This window comes from Talpa occidentalis, unplaced genomic scaffold (assembly GCF_014898055.3).
Source record: "Talpa occidentalis isolate TD23 unplaced genomic scaffold, MPIMG_talOcc4v2.1 talOcc4.10, whole genome shotgun sequence".
NCBI classification, from domain to species: Eukaryota; Metazoa; Chordata; class Mammalia; order Eulipotyphla; family Talpidae; genus Talpa; species Talpa occidentalis.
Window position 1 is genome coordinate 32,041,022 of NW_023600993.1, and position 16,315 is coordinate 32,057,336.

At 40.4% G+C, this 16,315-nt stretch overlaps 1 protein-coding gene across 1 annotated transcript in view; it reads left to right on the forward strand.

Annotated features, from left to right (window-relative positions):
• The window catches only part of LARS2 (leucyl-tRNA synthetase 2, mitochondrial), a 142,185-nt gene that overhangs the window by 44,677 nt on the left and 81,193 nt on the right, over nt 1-16,315 (forward strand). The window contains exons 6-7 of the mRNA XM_037527664.2: nt 5,024-5,113; nt 11,550-11,693. Coding sequence (XP_037383561.1) covers nt 5,024-5,113; nt 11,550-11,693 — 234 coding nt within the window. The remainder of the gene's footprint in view (nt 1-5,023; nt 5,114-11,549; nt 11,694-16,315) is intronic.

The window sequence follows — 16,315 nt, forward strand, 5'->3', positions numbered from 1 at the left end:
ATTTGTTGTTGCTAGTTTTTTTTAATATGTGCCATTCTCACTGGTGTAAGATGGTATCTCATGGTAGTTTTGATTTGCATTTCCCTGATTACAAGTGATGTTGAACATTTTTTCATATGCCTGTTAGCCATTTGCATTTCCTCTTCAGAGAAGTTTCTTTTTAGCTCTTCTGCCCATTTTTTGACAGGATTATTTTCTTTGTTGTTGTTGAGTCTCATCCGCTCTTTGCAGATTTTTGTGATCAGTCCTTTATCATTAGTGTTGGGTGCAAAAATGTTCTCCAGTCGGTGGGTTTCTCTTTGTTTTTGTTATTGTCTCTTGCTGTGCAGAAGCTCTTTAATTTGATGTAGTCCCAGCTGTTGATCTTTGCCTTTACTATCACTGCTTTGGGTGATGTGTCTGTAAAGATGTCTTTGATGTGCATATCATGTAGTGTTTTGCCTATATTTCCTTCTATGTATTTTATGGTTTCAGGTCTTATGTCTAGTTCTTTAATCCATTTTGAGTTGATTTTTGTGTATGGTGTGAGGTAGTGGTCAAGCTTCATTCGTTTGCATGTAGCAACCCAGTTCTCCCAGCACCATTTATTGAACAAACTTTCTTTGCGCCAATGCATAGTCTTTGCTCCTTTGTCAAAGATTAGTTGACCATAAATCTGTGGGTTTATTTCTGGATTTTCTTTTTTTTTTTTTTTTTTTTTTTTTTTACTTAATTTCTTTTTTTTTTTTTTTTTTTAAATATTAAATTTTATTTTTATATTCCCCCATACAATTGCAAACGCCCCATTCTGACCCCAATCCTTCCCCTCCCGCCCCCCCCCCCCAAAAAGTGTCTCTGGTTCATAGTTTTTTTGTTGATTTTGATTTTCACTTTCTTATATTCATTTTCCTGGTCCCTTATTTAAGTTTTCTAGATTCCTGCTATGAGTGAGACCATCCGGTATTTTTCTTTTTCTTTTTGGCTTATTTCGCTGAGCATGATCCCTTCCAGTGCCATCCATGTTGCTGCAAATTGCATGTGTTTATCTTTTTTGAATGCTGAGTAATATTCCATGGTATATATGTACCACATCTTCTTGATCCAGTCATCTATTTTTGGGCATTTGGGTTGTTTCCAAAGCTTAGCTATTGTAAACAGTGCTGCTATAAACATAGGGGTGCAGGTGCTCTTTGGAATTGATGTTTCTGTGTCCTTTGGGTAAATACCTAGGAGTGGAATTGCTGGATCATATGGAAGCTCTATGTTTAGTAGGTCCAGAAATCTCCACACAGCTCTCCATAGTGGTTGGACCAGTTTGCACTCCCACCACAGTGCAGGAGAGTTCCTTTTTCTCCACACCCTCGCCAACATTTGTTGTTGCTAGTTTTTTTAATATGTGCCATTCTCACTGGTGTGAGATGGTATCTCATGGTAGTTTTGATTTGCATTTCCCTGATTACAAGTGATGTTGAACATTTTTTCATATGTCTGTTGGCCATTTTCATTTCCTCTTCAGAGAAGTTTCTTTTTAGCTCTTCTGCCCATTTTTTGACTGGATTATTTTCTTTGTTGTTGCTGAGTCTCATCAGCTCTTTGCAGATTTTTGTGATCAGTCCTTTATCATTAGTGTTGGGTGCAAAAATGTTCTCCCAGTTGGTGGGGTTTCTCTTTGTTTTTGTTATTGTCTCTTTTGCTGTGCAGAAGCTCTTTAATTTGATGTAGTCCCAGCTGTTTATCTTTCTCTTCACTATCACTGCTTTGGGTGATGTGTCTGTAAAGATGTCTTTGATGTGCAAATCCCGTAGTGTTTCGCCTATATTTCCTTCTATGTATTTTATGGTTTCAGGTCTTATGTCTAGTTCTTTAATCCATTTTGAGTTGATTTTTGTGTATGGTGTGAGGTAGTGGTCAAGCTTCATTCGTTTGCATGTAGCAACCCAGTTCTCCCAGCACCATTTATTGAACAAACTTTCTTTGCGCCAATGCATAGTCTTTGCTCCTTTGTCAAAGATTAGTTGACCATAAATCTGTGGGTTTATTTCTGGATTTTCTATTCGATTCCAGTGGTCTGTGTGTCTGTTCTTGTTCCCATACCATGCAGTTTTGATGATTATGGCTTTGTAGTATAGTTTGAAGTCTGAGAGTGTGATGCCTTCATTCCCTTCTTTTTTTTTCAGGAGAGCTTTGGCTATTTGAGGTTTTTGGTGATTTCATGAATTTCATCAATAATTGTTCTATTTCTTTGAAGAATGACATTGAAATTTTTATTGGAATAGCACTGAATCTGTATATAGCTTTTGGTAGGATGGCCATTTTAATAATGTTTATTCTTCCAATCCATGAGCAGGGGATGTCTTTCCATTTCTTTGTGTCTTCTTCTATTTCTTTTAATAGTGTTTTATAGTTTTCTTTGTATAGGTCCATTACCTCTTTTGTTAGATTTATTCCCAAGTATTTGATTTTTTTTGTTTTGATAATAAAAGGGATGGTTTTTTTGATTTCTTCTTCTTCAGATTTATTGTTTGTGTATAGGAAGGCTACTGACTTTTGCGTTTTGATTTTGTATCCTGCCACTTTACTGAACTGATTGATGAGTTGAATTAGTTTTTCTGTGGAGTTTTTGGGGTTCTCTATGTATATTATCATATCATCTGCAAATAGTGATAGTTTGACTTCTTCTTTTCCTATTTGGATTCCTTGTATGTCTTTCTCTTGTCTTATTGCTCTGGCTAGGACTTCCAGTATTATATTGAAAAGCAGTGGTGAGAGTGGACATCCTTGTCTTGTTCCAGATCTTAATGGAAATGCTTTCAGCTTTTCACCATTAAGAATGATACTGGTGTACTTCGGTCCTTCTGCCTGCTCTGCTCCCAGCTCTGACTCTGGTGAATTCTCTCACCCTCCCGCGCTTCTGACTGTACCCAGTGCATGTATAAACAGAACAAACAAACAAACAAACAAATAAATAAATAAATAAAACATGCCTCTATTTAAAAAAAAAAAGTTTAAAAAAAAAAAAAAGAATGATACTGGCTGTTAGCTTGTCATATATGGCCTTTGTGATGTTGAGGTATGTTCCTTGTATCCCAAGAATTTCAAGGGTTTTTATCATGAATGGGTGTTGCACTTTGTCGAAAGCTTTCTCAGCATCGATTGATATTATCATATGTTTTTTATATTTCTTTTTGTTGATGTGTTGGATAACGTTGATTGATTTACGGATGTTGAACCAACCTTGTGTCCCTGGCATGAATCCTACTTGGTCGTGGTGAATTATCTTATGGATACATTGTTGGATTCTGATAGCTAAAATTTTATTGAGGATTTTTGCATCAGTGTTCATTAGGGAGATTGGCCTGTAGTTTTCCTTTTTTGTGTTGTCCTTGTTCGGTTTTGGTATTAGTGTAATGTTGGCTTCATAGAACATGTTTGGTATTGTCCCTTCCTTCTCAATTTTTTGGAAGAGTTTGTGAAGGATAGGCACTAATTCATCTCTGAATGTTTGGTAGAATTCATTTGTAAATCCATCAGGTCCTGGGCTTTTGTTTTTGGGGAGGTTTTTGATTACCATTTCAATTTTGCTGCTTGTAATTGGTCTGTTTAGGTGTTCTATTACTTCTTTATCCAGCTTTGGGTGATTGTAGAGTTGTAGGAATTTGTCCATCTCCTCTAGATTGTTTCCAGAGTTCTGTGCCGAGCCTGCAGGGCAGGGGGTTGTGAGGCAGAGATGATGGGATGTGGATGAACTTGGAGGTTTGCGGAGCAAGCCTGCCCACAGAATGTTGGTCTGATTCTTGAGTGGGCATCATGCTTTGCGCAGACTTGGTGTGTGAGAAGCCTTAGGCATGGGTGTGGGGCTGGAGTCCTGGGCTCTTGCACGGCCCGCCTGGCAGGGCAGCTACATTGTGGGCAGAGGGTTAGGCTGGCTGGTTATTCTCCAGCTACTGCATGGCAGGGAGGGGAGCCATGGATCAGAGTTATTTGTTTTGTAATAGATATTACTCTGTTAGTTTTTTGTAAAACACTACATAAATGCTTATAATACATAAAAATCTTACAGAATAAAAATAGCCCATTGAGACACCAGTTTACTTGACAGCTGGCGCAGTTCCCACCACACTGGCCCTCACAGCCTAGGTTTTAAGCTCTCTCCTCATATATTCATCTGAAGAAAGGATGAGTTGTTTGCACTTTTGATAGAACTATGTCTTCCATCAATAGTTTATGGCAAGTGGGACCACTGGGAATGTCCCCTGCCCTACATCCATTATGTTAGCTCTTTTTGAAGTTAAAGAAGAGCACTAGAAGAGAAACAGGTTATAGGGCAGAGGATTTTGTGCTTACTTGACTTTATAAACTTCAAACCTTCAGCTTGGTTCATCAATAATGTGTTTTAAAGGTTTTTTAGCAAATGCATTTTCAGGACAGAAAATAATTTTTGGGAGCCTTCAATTCAGGTTTGGAAATAACAGCTAGGTGATTTCTCACTGACCTGATTTAATATGTGTAAAGTCTTTAATGGGGCTTCTGAAGCAGGCAGCCTCCTGATTCCCATAATGGCGTAAGTGGACAATAATGAGTCAAGAGGTGCTACCAGGTTCGTTACATGTAGAAATACCAGGTTTGTTTTCAAGTGAGGGTCCTACTAAACAGGCAGACATTCCTCTTGAATGTTATGATAGCTTTCAATATGAACTACATTTGTGAATTAACTTCAAGGCCCCCAAATGGTAATACCCAATTTTGTACAATGTAATCCATCTGTTGCTCATATGGAGTGGGGAGGAGGTGCACAGAAAACTTCAAGCTGAGTTTCTCATCACTGAACATGCTCTGGGAAAATTGAAGGTAGCATTTTAATAACATCTCTCTTCCCAGAATACATTATTTCTTCCTTCACTTTAAAATTGGTAGGAATATTAAAGGTTGGTAATTATTTTTGCTGTGGGATCACGTTTCAAAATTGAATTGCAGCTTTTATGTATACATTGTGGTAAGGGATTTTTGCAATGGTCTCAACATGATTTCTCCCCCTCTTTGGCAGGAAATAACGACATGTTTACCAGATTACTACAGATGGACTCAGTATCTCTTTATTAAACTCTATGAAGCTGGACTGGCCTATCAAAAGGAGGTAAGTTTAAGTTACCTTGAAACTTATAAAAATTTTGTAAATCTTCTCCATTTTTAATATATTACTGTTAAATAAGAAATAAATTAGCCCTGTTTGCACAGTAACAATGAAAATGAACCTACTGTCAAGATCATGAAACAATCATAGTGGACCCAGGAAGAAACCACACAATCCCTGGCTCACTCTATGTACTACCTGGCTTAGGTTGGTAGCTCTGGGACAGGATTGGGCTTCTTTCACCCTCGAACTCCCAGCATATAACACAGGGTCTGGTCCCTGGGATAAGATCAAGGAGGAAGCATAGGAGGAAGGCAGGCTTCTTAAATCCTAGCTTGGCTACCTCTCCCAGCTGTGTGCCAACTGGGTAACATAACCTCTGGGAATCATGGTTTCTTATCTGTTAAATAGGTGGTAACATCTTCCTTTAAGGGCCTTGGGAGGTTAGAGGCAATATTTAAAGTTAACAATTTAAGCCATTATAGTGCTTACAGATAGTGGTCCCCCAAGAAATGGGGTGCTAGTTGTGGCAGAAGCTCAATGATATTTGATAAGGCTTAGATGATGGGAGATGACCTACTGTACTGCCCAGTACAGTAGCCACTTAGTGACATGTGGTTGTTGATATTTAAATTTAAAGTATTTGAGATTAAGTAATGTTCAAAATTCAGGTCCTTGGTTGCACATCCCAAGTGCTCACTAGCCTTATGTGCTAATAGCCGGTATTAAACAACACAGACAGAGAACATTCTCATCAGAAACACTACATTCTACTAAACAGCACTGCTCCAGAAAATTCAGAAGCAATAAGTAGAAAATCCATCATATCTTTTTGCTTGACACATTCTCCTTTGACATTTAACGGAAGAGAATTACATTTACTTTTCTGGGGGTTACATCACACTGCTTGCTCTTGCAGTGAATATTATTTACATAATCATTATGTTTTAAGTTAAGAAGTTTTTAGCATTTCTGTAGAGACAAATGCAAAGGCTCATTTTCAATTTCAGCATAAAATAAAAATGTCCTAGACCTTGATGATAAAAATAATATAGTTACTGACAATTGAGAGGGGATACTGAGGAAGGGAAGCAAAAACAAGTGTGAGATGATCCCTTCCTCTTTCATAGCAGGGAGGCAAGATGAAGAATTAGAGGTGTACATCTTTTTTCCCCCCTTAAGTTAGAATGGTGTCTGTTAAAGCTAAAGATAAATCTGGAAGAGGGATGGAGGGTGGGAGAAAGGCTATATAACCATGCTGAATATCTTGTATTACACAGCAAAAGGTTAGCAGAATTGTCCTAAAATAATAGGCCAGAATTGAATTATCATTTTTTACTTAGAGATAACACAATAATGGTAAAGTTATAATGAACAGAGCCTACTAAAAGTAGAGGAATTCCTTAATAAACATTTCGGATAATTATGAGACGTCTTCTTTGATACTGCACCAAAACTCAACAAGTGGTGGTTTGTTAAAGATTAGTTGCAATGTTGAGTGTTTTGTACCCTGTTATAGTAAACCACATGTTGGTCTGTCTGGTACTATAAATGGTTTTTGAACCCTTGCATAATTTTGTAACATCATTTATTGGTCATTTGGAAAATATTGGTTCAGTGATTTCTGCAGACCTTCATTGTACATGATCATCAGAAGTCTTCAAGCTTTGGAAAGCTGTGAGGCTCACTGTGGGGGGATACAAGCTTTCCAAAATTCCAGTTTTCACTTGAAAGTCCTCATTTTATGACTGGTGACAGGCACCATCAGTTGCTTTCCTTGGAGTGACAGGCTCACTTCATTTATTTTTGAGAGCATGTTTGCCAAATACCTAAGTCTGCATGTTCATAGTTTGTTATTAATCATTTTTCATATAAACATATTGTTCCGTTAAAAAAGTGGTTAATCCAGCTCATAACACAAATAGTGGCCAAGAGCTTTTTCTTAACGCCCCTTCACTCTACACTTTGCTGTGCAGTTCTTTCTGCCTACTTCCCATTCATCACAGAGACAATTAGAAAGTACTCAAAGGTTGAGATTTAATAAAATGAAGGAATTTTACTCTTTCATCAGGGATGTTCTTAGGGAAACATTTCTCCCCACCCCTTTGTATTGGAAATGTGCATGCCAAGGGCCAGGGACTCCTGCAGAAGGTGGAGGCTGCTGCCTTCATTCGATCTGAGGGCCAACGGCCTGACCCACCACTACTTTTGCCCCATCAGTGTAAACGTGATCACAGTGGAAAGGCAAATAACCCCTTCTTATGAGAACGACAATACCTTTGATCAGCAGACCCTTTGCAGACCTTCAGGGAACCCCTAGAGATTTATGGACCACACTTTGGGAAAGCTGCACAAATTTTATAGATTCAGCTATCCCTACTCCCACAATTAAGAATATTAAAATGTTGGTTATTTAAAATGTTATTGTTGTTGTTTTCCAAAGAAGGTACTGAGTCCCCATTAACATTTGGAATAAGGAGTAAGAACTTTGTGGAACTGAATCAGACTAATGTTCAACCATTGGGCAACTGAATTTCTTAAAACATCATAGCTGTTCCTATGGCAAAGGCCCTGTAGGTGAGGAATACCAGGAGGCAGAGGTGTTCCTGTCCAAAGTTCCTGACTGCAGCAGCCATTTTGTTAAAGCAGAGTTTTCAAAAGCCTTCTCCCCAAGTCCTCTTTAGCTCCCCCCTTGCTGCCCAGCTCCACCTTCCTTAGGTGTGCAGGGAACCTGGTGCCTCCCTTTTCTATGGGGATTGCACTGTAATCGTGGGCCTGTTCTGCCAACCACAAGCCTCCTCACCTTTTTTCAGAAGCTTGTGATGAGGATTAAACAAGGGAATGCTTTTTAGGAGCCTGGCAGGATGCCTGGCACAGAGTGGGTACTCAATAAATGCCCACCCAAGTGTGCCTGCAGAGTTTCCTGGAGTCATTATGGTATTTAAATGGGAAAAATAGAGAATGAAGAAATCCTAAATGCTCCTGGCTAATTCTAAGACATCCGTCCATGATGATTTAGATTCTTTTATGGATTTTCATTTTAAAAGTGTTTTTGTTGCTAGTTGTTGACTTAAATGCTTTCAGCATATTGACTTTTTAGGTCACCATTTAAATATCATGATCTTAGGGAAAAAATCATAAAAAGAATGCAAAAACTGCACTTGTTACATTATTGAAGGTCAAAGAAAACACTAATCCAAGCTAGTTTTTTCCAGGTAGGTTTTTTTGGATAGCTATTTTCAAATTAACTTTATAACATGGAACTAATTGATACCAGTTAGCATTCTCTTTCTGGGGCTTATTTCAAAATACAAACTCTTTTTTTTTTTTTTTTAAAGAATTTTTTTTTATAGAGGCATGTTTTTATTTATTTGTTTGTTTGTTTGTTTTGTTTATACAAGCACTGGGTACAGTCAGAAGCGCGGGAGGGTGAGAGAATTCACCAGAGCCAGAGCGGGGAGCAGAGCAGGCAGAAGGACCGAAGTACACTGCTGAGGGGAGCAGCGGGCGGCAGGAGAGGTCTGCGCGCCATGTGGGACCCTCCTCCAGTGGCCGGGGAGCAGCCGGGGATCAAACAGGCGCCGCAGAGGCCGCGGGCAGCTTCGCAACCCAGCGCTCAACCGCTGCGCCACTGGGGAGGCCCTCAAAATACAAACTCTTGAAAGTAACTTTAAAAAGTTAATTGACTTTAGAAAGACTGACAATAACGTAGTTTGTAAAACTTTAAGAAAAATAATCGTATATTAGTACTTTTCCTTTCAAAGCATTGTCTTTTAACTCGTAATTTTTCAATAAAAGAGAACCTAATCATTAAATTCAGTTCTGTGATAAACTGTTTAAGTGAATATTTAGGGAAAGTATTTCAGCAGATTACTAAAATAGTTGTTTAAGAAACATAAGTCTTTTAATCTTAATGAGCACTGTCCATCAAGATGTTCATTTTCTTTGCAAAAGGAACCTGCTTTTGCTCTCACAAACAAAAATATTTTTCACTGCATGTATTAAGTACATATATAAAGACTTCTATGTGGCAGAGCATTCATTTCACCTTTCTGGTTAAAAAATATGTATTTCGTGGCTATAGTTAGTAGAGAGAATAATGCTGTATGACATTTGGACATTCTAGGATACTAGTAAAGGCCAAACTGAGTTTCTTTGTCTCCATGATTTCAGTGGCCACTGGCCACAGTGCTAGGTCACCTCATCCAAGCAAGGGTCGCCCGATGTCCTGGTCATCAGGAAGCATCCTGAAACACTATGTAAAACCATCTACCTTTTCCATCCCACCCCCTTATGGCTTTCAAAGGTGGTGGTAGTAACAAATCAACAGCCTTGGAACCCACCCTGACACCCTTTGAACTCAGTCCAAATTCACATCCATTATGGATGGAGTGGAGCTACACAGACTTTGAGATTTAGACTTTCATAATATCTCCGTGGTGTGCCTTAATTAAGCATACTTTTGTCAAGAAAAAGCTAATTGATAGACTTCAAGAAAATCTATACTCTAACACATACCTTCTGGAACTTGCAGTTTCTGATGGTATACTCAAAAAAATGTCTTAGGCACTATAAAAGCAGAGCTTGAGGAGAAAAATGGAACAAAACAATGGAGAGTAGCCAAAGGCCTGAGGAGTAATGCTTTGGCCAGGAGACAAAAGCATGTTAACAGAGAATGTGATCTAGAAGGGACCAGAACCCTATCTAAAAAAATGAGGCAAGGGCAGGAGGATCTAAGGGAAGAGGAGGATGAGGTGAGAAAGGGTGAAATTTGGAGCAGCAGCGGGCACCCAGGCTGATGTGTTGCCACAAGGAGAGCTGATAATCTGGAAATCAGGCCGCCACCGCCCTGAGCATCCTCAGCAAAGTCCATGGTGCCCCACATCTCTGACCCTAACAATAGGAGGGGGCAAAAATGATGCGGCTCCACTGTTGCTAAGAACTGATCCTTGTGAACATGGCTTATTCGTGTCTATCATTGTGTTATATTGAATGCTTTCTAGAAGCTTCCCACAAGCCACTCAAGCAAAAAAATATTAATCTCAGAATTTAATTCTTGGTCAACTGGGGACATCTCTTAATTTGGAGTGGCTCATTTTGAGATGTTGACAGATAACTTCTGTGAGGGAAGCAGTGGGTAAAATCTCCTCGGAGTTCAGTGTATTTTAATGATTTCAATATTGATATGTGGTAGATTTCACTGTACAGATGTGGGCTAGTTAACTGTAAGAGTGGAGAGTTGACTCCAGTAGGTGTTAGCAACCAGAGATATCAGTCCTGGAAATGATGCTAGGCTGTGAAGTTGTCTGGAAACTGTTCTATGTAGCAAGTGTGTGTTTGCTAAAAATTGGAGTGTCCGTCAAAGCATTAATATCCAAAATATGAAAAATCTGGGAGTGCCAGATAAGAGAAAACCTGGCTTCCAGAGAAGCTATGGAGATCGAGACGTTATGTAAGAAGGGAGGCTCCAGAAAAGGGAAGCAACAAACTCCAGGGCTTTAAGAGGCTGCACCCCAGGGGCCCCACATTTTGACACCCCTCGGTTAATCACCTGTGCAAAGGCTGAACCTGACCCACACACCTGTGTGGGCAAGGTGCGTTGTGCCCCCCCTGGGCAGAAAGGAGAGAGGGCTGTTGCAGTGGCTGCATCTTTTATTGGAGATGCTCTTTCTTTTGGTGCTTTTCCTCTTGCCCCAAGACTTTCATGGGGGGAGGATGCTCTTGGAGTTTGCTTTTATTTATCTCTGGATGGAGTGGAGCAACATAGATTTTGAGATCAACATCAGGGCTTTATTATAATGTGTAAACCTCTCAGGCGCACATCTCCCTTGTTGCTTTTTGTAAGCTAGAGCCTGAGAGATGCCAGGCCGTGTGGGAAATGTTGATAAGGAAATGAATTCCTATTTGTTTTCCCAGTCTGCGGGACTCAGCGCCTGCTTTGCTCATCTCCTCTGAAGCTGGCAGGCGGTGGGAGCCAAAGGTGAAGGCTTATGGGGCTTTTCTCCCCTTATTTTATATTTTGTTTTATTTTTTTTTAAGATGTGTTTATTTATGCATACAAGAACTGGGGTGTAGGCCAGAGGTGCAGTGGGTGAGAGGATTTGTGAGAGACAGAATGGAGACCAGAACAGGCAGATCTACTGAAACACACTGCTGAGGGGAGCAGCGGGTGAGAGAAGAGAGGTCTGCTGTGCCATGTTGATTAGCTCCCTGGTCAGGGATCAAACTCATGTTGCAGTGGCTGGCAATCGCTTGACAGTGCTGAGACTTTAGAGCATTTCATGTGTTCTTTTTCCAGCTTGCTAGTGGGTTCTTTGTCAAGTAATACCTCAAGCTGCAGAGCAGAGGTATTGCATTTTCAGATCCTCTCACATGTGAGAAACCTCAAAATTACTTGTACTTACCAAGTTGCAAGATTTTATTTCATGACTTATAACAGGCCTTGGTTAACTGGGACCCAGTGGATCAAACAGTGCTTGCCAATGAGCAGGTGGATGAACATGGCTATTCGTGGCGTTCTGGAGCAAAAGTGGAACAGAAGTACCTCAGACAGTGGTTTATCAAGACAACTGCCTATGCGAAGGTGAGTATCAGCCCAGAGGCTCCCCAATAAAGCCACTCGTGTTGACAGACAACGCTAAGGTCTTCTGGGTGTGGAAAATCTTCATTGTTGGGGGTGAGCTCTTGGAAGGGATCCTGGAGCCATGGGTGTGCAGAGAAAGTGCATGAGCCTCAGCATCACTTGGAGGGTAAAGGTTTTGGGTCTTCCAGTTGTAAGTCAAGAATGGCACCTGGAGGTCAGTGTAGCCATTATTTGTTGACCTTAGAACATACTCAATCATTGTATCACCATAGAGTTCAAAAAGCATTCAGCTTTATCTGTGATTATATCAGTAATGAAGCTAGAAAGTAAAAAAAAAAAAGAAGTTTCTTCATCTGCAATTCTAGTCACACCTCCAGAAAGAGAGAAATTTCAGAGAGTGCAGAGAAAATTATCTAAAAGAAGTGAAGACTTGACCATCTCTACAAAGGAGGGTCAGAGTAAAGATGAACAAAGCCAGGAACCAAAACTCTGGATTTTAACTCTTGTTATATCCCTGATTAACAGTATAATTGATGTGAGTCCCTGGGGCTCAATTTCCTTGTCAGTAAAAGGAGAGGGTGGGACTTAGGTAACTGCTGGGTCTTTATATATTTAGGGATTCAAGGCAAAGCCAACTATTGAAGCTATTGCTTATTCTCCATAGGCTGGGCAAAATAACTGATTTTGTATATTTCAGAACCACTCTGTGCAAAGTATCCTTTGAATTTACCAAATTTCAGGATATGGAAATGAGACCATTCCCTGACACTCCAGAGAGAAATATAGAGCAAATCAGGAAAACTTGACATGGCATTTTGTTAATCTCCTTATTTGTTAGCATAAGACTGGCCATCTACAAAGGCTATTGGAGGTCTGTCATGGTAGTTCTTCCCCTGGGCTAAACATCATAAGAAGGATAGTTGGACCCTTCCATAGTAGCCCGTAGGTCACTCTGTTAAAAATAGGGTCTTGGACAGAAATGGACATTGGATTAGATCCAATATTGTACTTCTAATATGCAGAGAAAGTACTGGGTTATAAATAACCTCCGATCATTACAAAACTTAGCTGAATTAAAACTGCAGTATCCCAATTCATAATACCAGTGCCATATGGATCTATGACCTTCAGTTTTCTCACTCAAAAGACATGTCATAAATGAGACTTTTTCCATTATAATTTATTCACAATGCAGCAGAGAATAGCATATGGATTTGAAACTACTCATTAGAACTTGTTAATATAGTCCTTGCTCCTTTTAAGCACACAATTATATTGGGAGGCCAAATGAGAAGAACAAAGCTGAGAATGTTGCTTTCTATAACCTCCAGGCAGTGGGAGCCCCTATCTGCTGACAGTTGGGTCTACTGTATTACCAGGAGGGATGCCAGGCCACCTCAAGGACCTGTCAAATAACTCTGTAATAGGCATTGTTGGAAAGGCCACCTAATTAGTTCTTTTGTTTTGACCTCTGCCTCTTGTTGGAAATGTAATAACCTAACTGAGGGGCATTATTCTTCAAATTGTCAGCTGTGAATTTTCAACTGTTCAACAGAAATGGTTAGTTACCATGGTGACTCGCCTGATTCTTGCTGAACTCTTGTGCAGATTTATTGAAAAACTATCTTTGGAGGTCAGCACTTGGTTTGCCCTGAAAATCAGGGGAAGGAGGAGTGTCATGGGAGTGGTAAGGGTGGGCGGAATCTATGTTTGCTGCACGTCTTTAGGCAGAGCTGCACATGCACAGGGTAATAGCAAATGATTGCTATGGGACTGAGAGCAGAACAGAGGTAGGGGAAGAGGGGTGGAGCCAGGCAGAGGGACGATTTTGCATAGTTTGGGAGATGTTGGAATTATGACCCAGCCAAAAGTATGCAGTTGAGAACTCAGAAAGGCCATATATGAGATTATGAATGACAACCTAGGACCAAGGGCAAAATCAAAATAGACTCACCTAAATACAAAGTAAAAATAATCCTGACAGGTTCAGAAAGAACCCCCAAACACAAGTTAACACTTTTAATGGTAGACAATACAATCCAGACTCCCTGTGAGGCTGGCTTCATCTACAATGTCCAACATATAATGAAAAATTACTAGATTTAAAAGAAACAGAAACTTATGACCTAAAATCAGAGGGGCATAAAGCAGCTCAGTAGAAGTAGACCCTGAGAAGACCCAGATATAAGAATTAGGAGCTAAACACAAAGGCATCTATTATATAAATAGTCTGGGACTTGAAGGAAAAATTACTCATAAACAGATCTTGGAAGAGCAGTGGAAATGTTTTTTTTAAAAACCAATTGGAACTCTACATAAAAGTACACTATCTCCAATGGAAAAATCACTTGGCTGCAGGGTATAAGCAAAAGTTAAGTAGCCCATAAAACTAGAGGTGAACCTCCTCCCCCACCCCATACAGGAAACATCATGTGTGGTGGCCCTAAAATAGATATATATGTGATGAGTTTTGAGAAGCTGAAAGAGTGACACTGTAGTTGAAACAGAGAGAGCCCAGACAAGACTCAAAATATGGCTGTAGAAGCTGGAGATATGGCCGGGGACCAGAGCAGGCAAGGCCTTTTAAGTTTTAAGAAATTTGACCTTTACTTTGAGGGGGGTCATGGGAAACCAATAAAGAATTCTAAGGGGATGACATAGTCAGATTTATGTTTTTATGAAATCATTAGGCAAAGGACAAGAGTGGGTGCAGATAAGCCAGATTAGATGCTATTGAAATGATCCAGGTATGTGTAACTTAGACTCAGGAGGGAGTAGTAGAAAGAAATGGGTAGGCTGGGAAAATATTCAGACAGTAAAATCTGTAGTGCTATATGATGATATATGGGATGATATATGGGTGATATATGGGATGTGAGTATGTAGGATGCAGTGTCTTCACAAAAGGCCCTAATTTGAACATTAAATGGATGGTTAAACTGTTTACTGGGGTAAGGAGTCCTGAAAGAGACATAGTTCAGATGCTTTTGAGTTTATGTGGACCTGAGACATTTGAGTAGAGATGTACAAATTAAAGGTATTTGGATAAATAGGTCCAAAACTTAGGGGGTCAAATAAGATAGGGCATTTACTTCAAGACCTGGTATGATCAAAATATTCTTGAATCAATGAAGAGATCCTGTTGTATAGCTAAGGGCAAAATTTGGATCAATTAGTATTGCTTCCAGTTGCAAGTAACTGAAAATCTGAGTTATGGATGGTTAGACCTGAGAAGTCCCAGTTGCTAGGACTAAACTGGGATAAGGCTCTGAATTGGCAGCTCAGTGGCTCTCCTGGCCTTTCCTTCCTGTCTGACACCTCATGGTTGCAAGATGGTTGCTGCAGCTCCAGACATTGCATTTCTATTCAAGACAGAAAGAAGTAATCAGGGAAGTATGAGTGACTGTGTCTTTTATCTGGAAGACAAGAACTTCCCCAGAAACCCCCAAGCAGAATTCCACTGATGTTCTGGTAGCCTCGATTGTGCCATATAGCCACCCAGCCTCAGGGGAGACTGGGAAAGCAGGCTTGGGCTTTTTGTTCCTATAGTCAAGGTGGTTGGGGAAAGGTGTTAGGGAATGGGTGCTGAGGATGGGGAAGGGGTGGAAGTGAACTGTAGCCATCACAGTTCTCTTTAGAGCTTGGTGTTTGCTTCCGGTTTTTGCTCTCTGCCAGGAACTGAGGCGAGAAGTTCACAGGAACTGCTTCTGTGAGGTACAGCTGGCGGTCTGCTTGAGAGCAGGGCTGTGGTGAAGCCCTCCTTTCATTCACTTAACTCGCAAATTATAAAGACTGATGTGAAAATTACAGGGAACCCTGAAATATGAACGTGCTTTATTAGGCTGTTCTGTGACATATTTGATGTTTTCTTCCCTCACTCCCCATCTAGCCTTCCATGGATTATTTGCTTTATGAAACATTCCAAGTGATTTCAGCCTCTCGTTCTGTGAAAAAGGGAACTTGCAGTAGGAGTACCTGAGGAACATGAATTAGTCTTGGCAGAGATGTGTGGGAGGTATCTTGTGGGCAGCGCGAGCAGGGAGTGCAGGGAGGGGGGACTATACCCCTCCATACAGAAAGCAAAAGGGATTTGGGGACTGATAGAATCAGCGCCTCGGTTCCTGACTGCAGGGTGATGATTGGAAGGAGAAACAAATAGGGAGGGCTTCCCATTTGAACTTTTCTAATCAATGTGTGTTTTCAATTTCTGTGGCTGCCTCCTCAGAGCCCCTCAGCCACTGCAGTACTAAGCTGTGCTTCTCTTTGGTGTCAAGGTGACTTGCTTAGTCAACCCCTCACACCAAATTGGACATTCTGCTCTCCAAGTTTTCAGGAGTTACCTGGGAACTGCTTGAATATGAGCAAAGTCCATGTTCACTTTCCATGTCCTCCTTGTGTGCCCCTGATCTGACCAGGACTCTGACCTTAATTACATAATATTTACCTCTCATGTCAACCCTTTGCAGTAGATACTCTTCTTATCCCTCTTTTGCTGATGAGGAAACTGAAGTTCACTCGGTAATTAGTTACAGTATTGGGATTCAAGTCAGAGTGCCGGGTTCTTGGCCAGCAGCCTGCACTGCCTCTCAGGTAGTCTGAATTCTTTCATTTCATTGCTATCA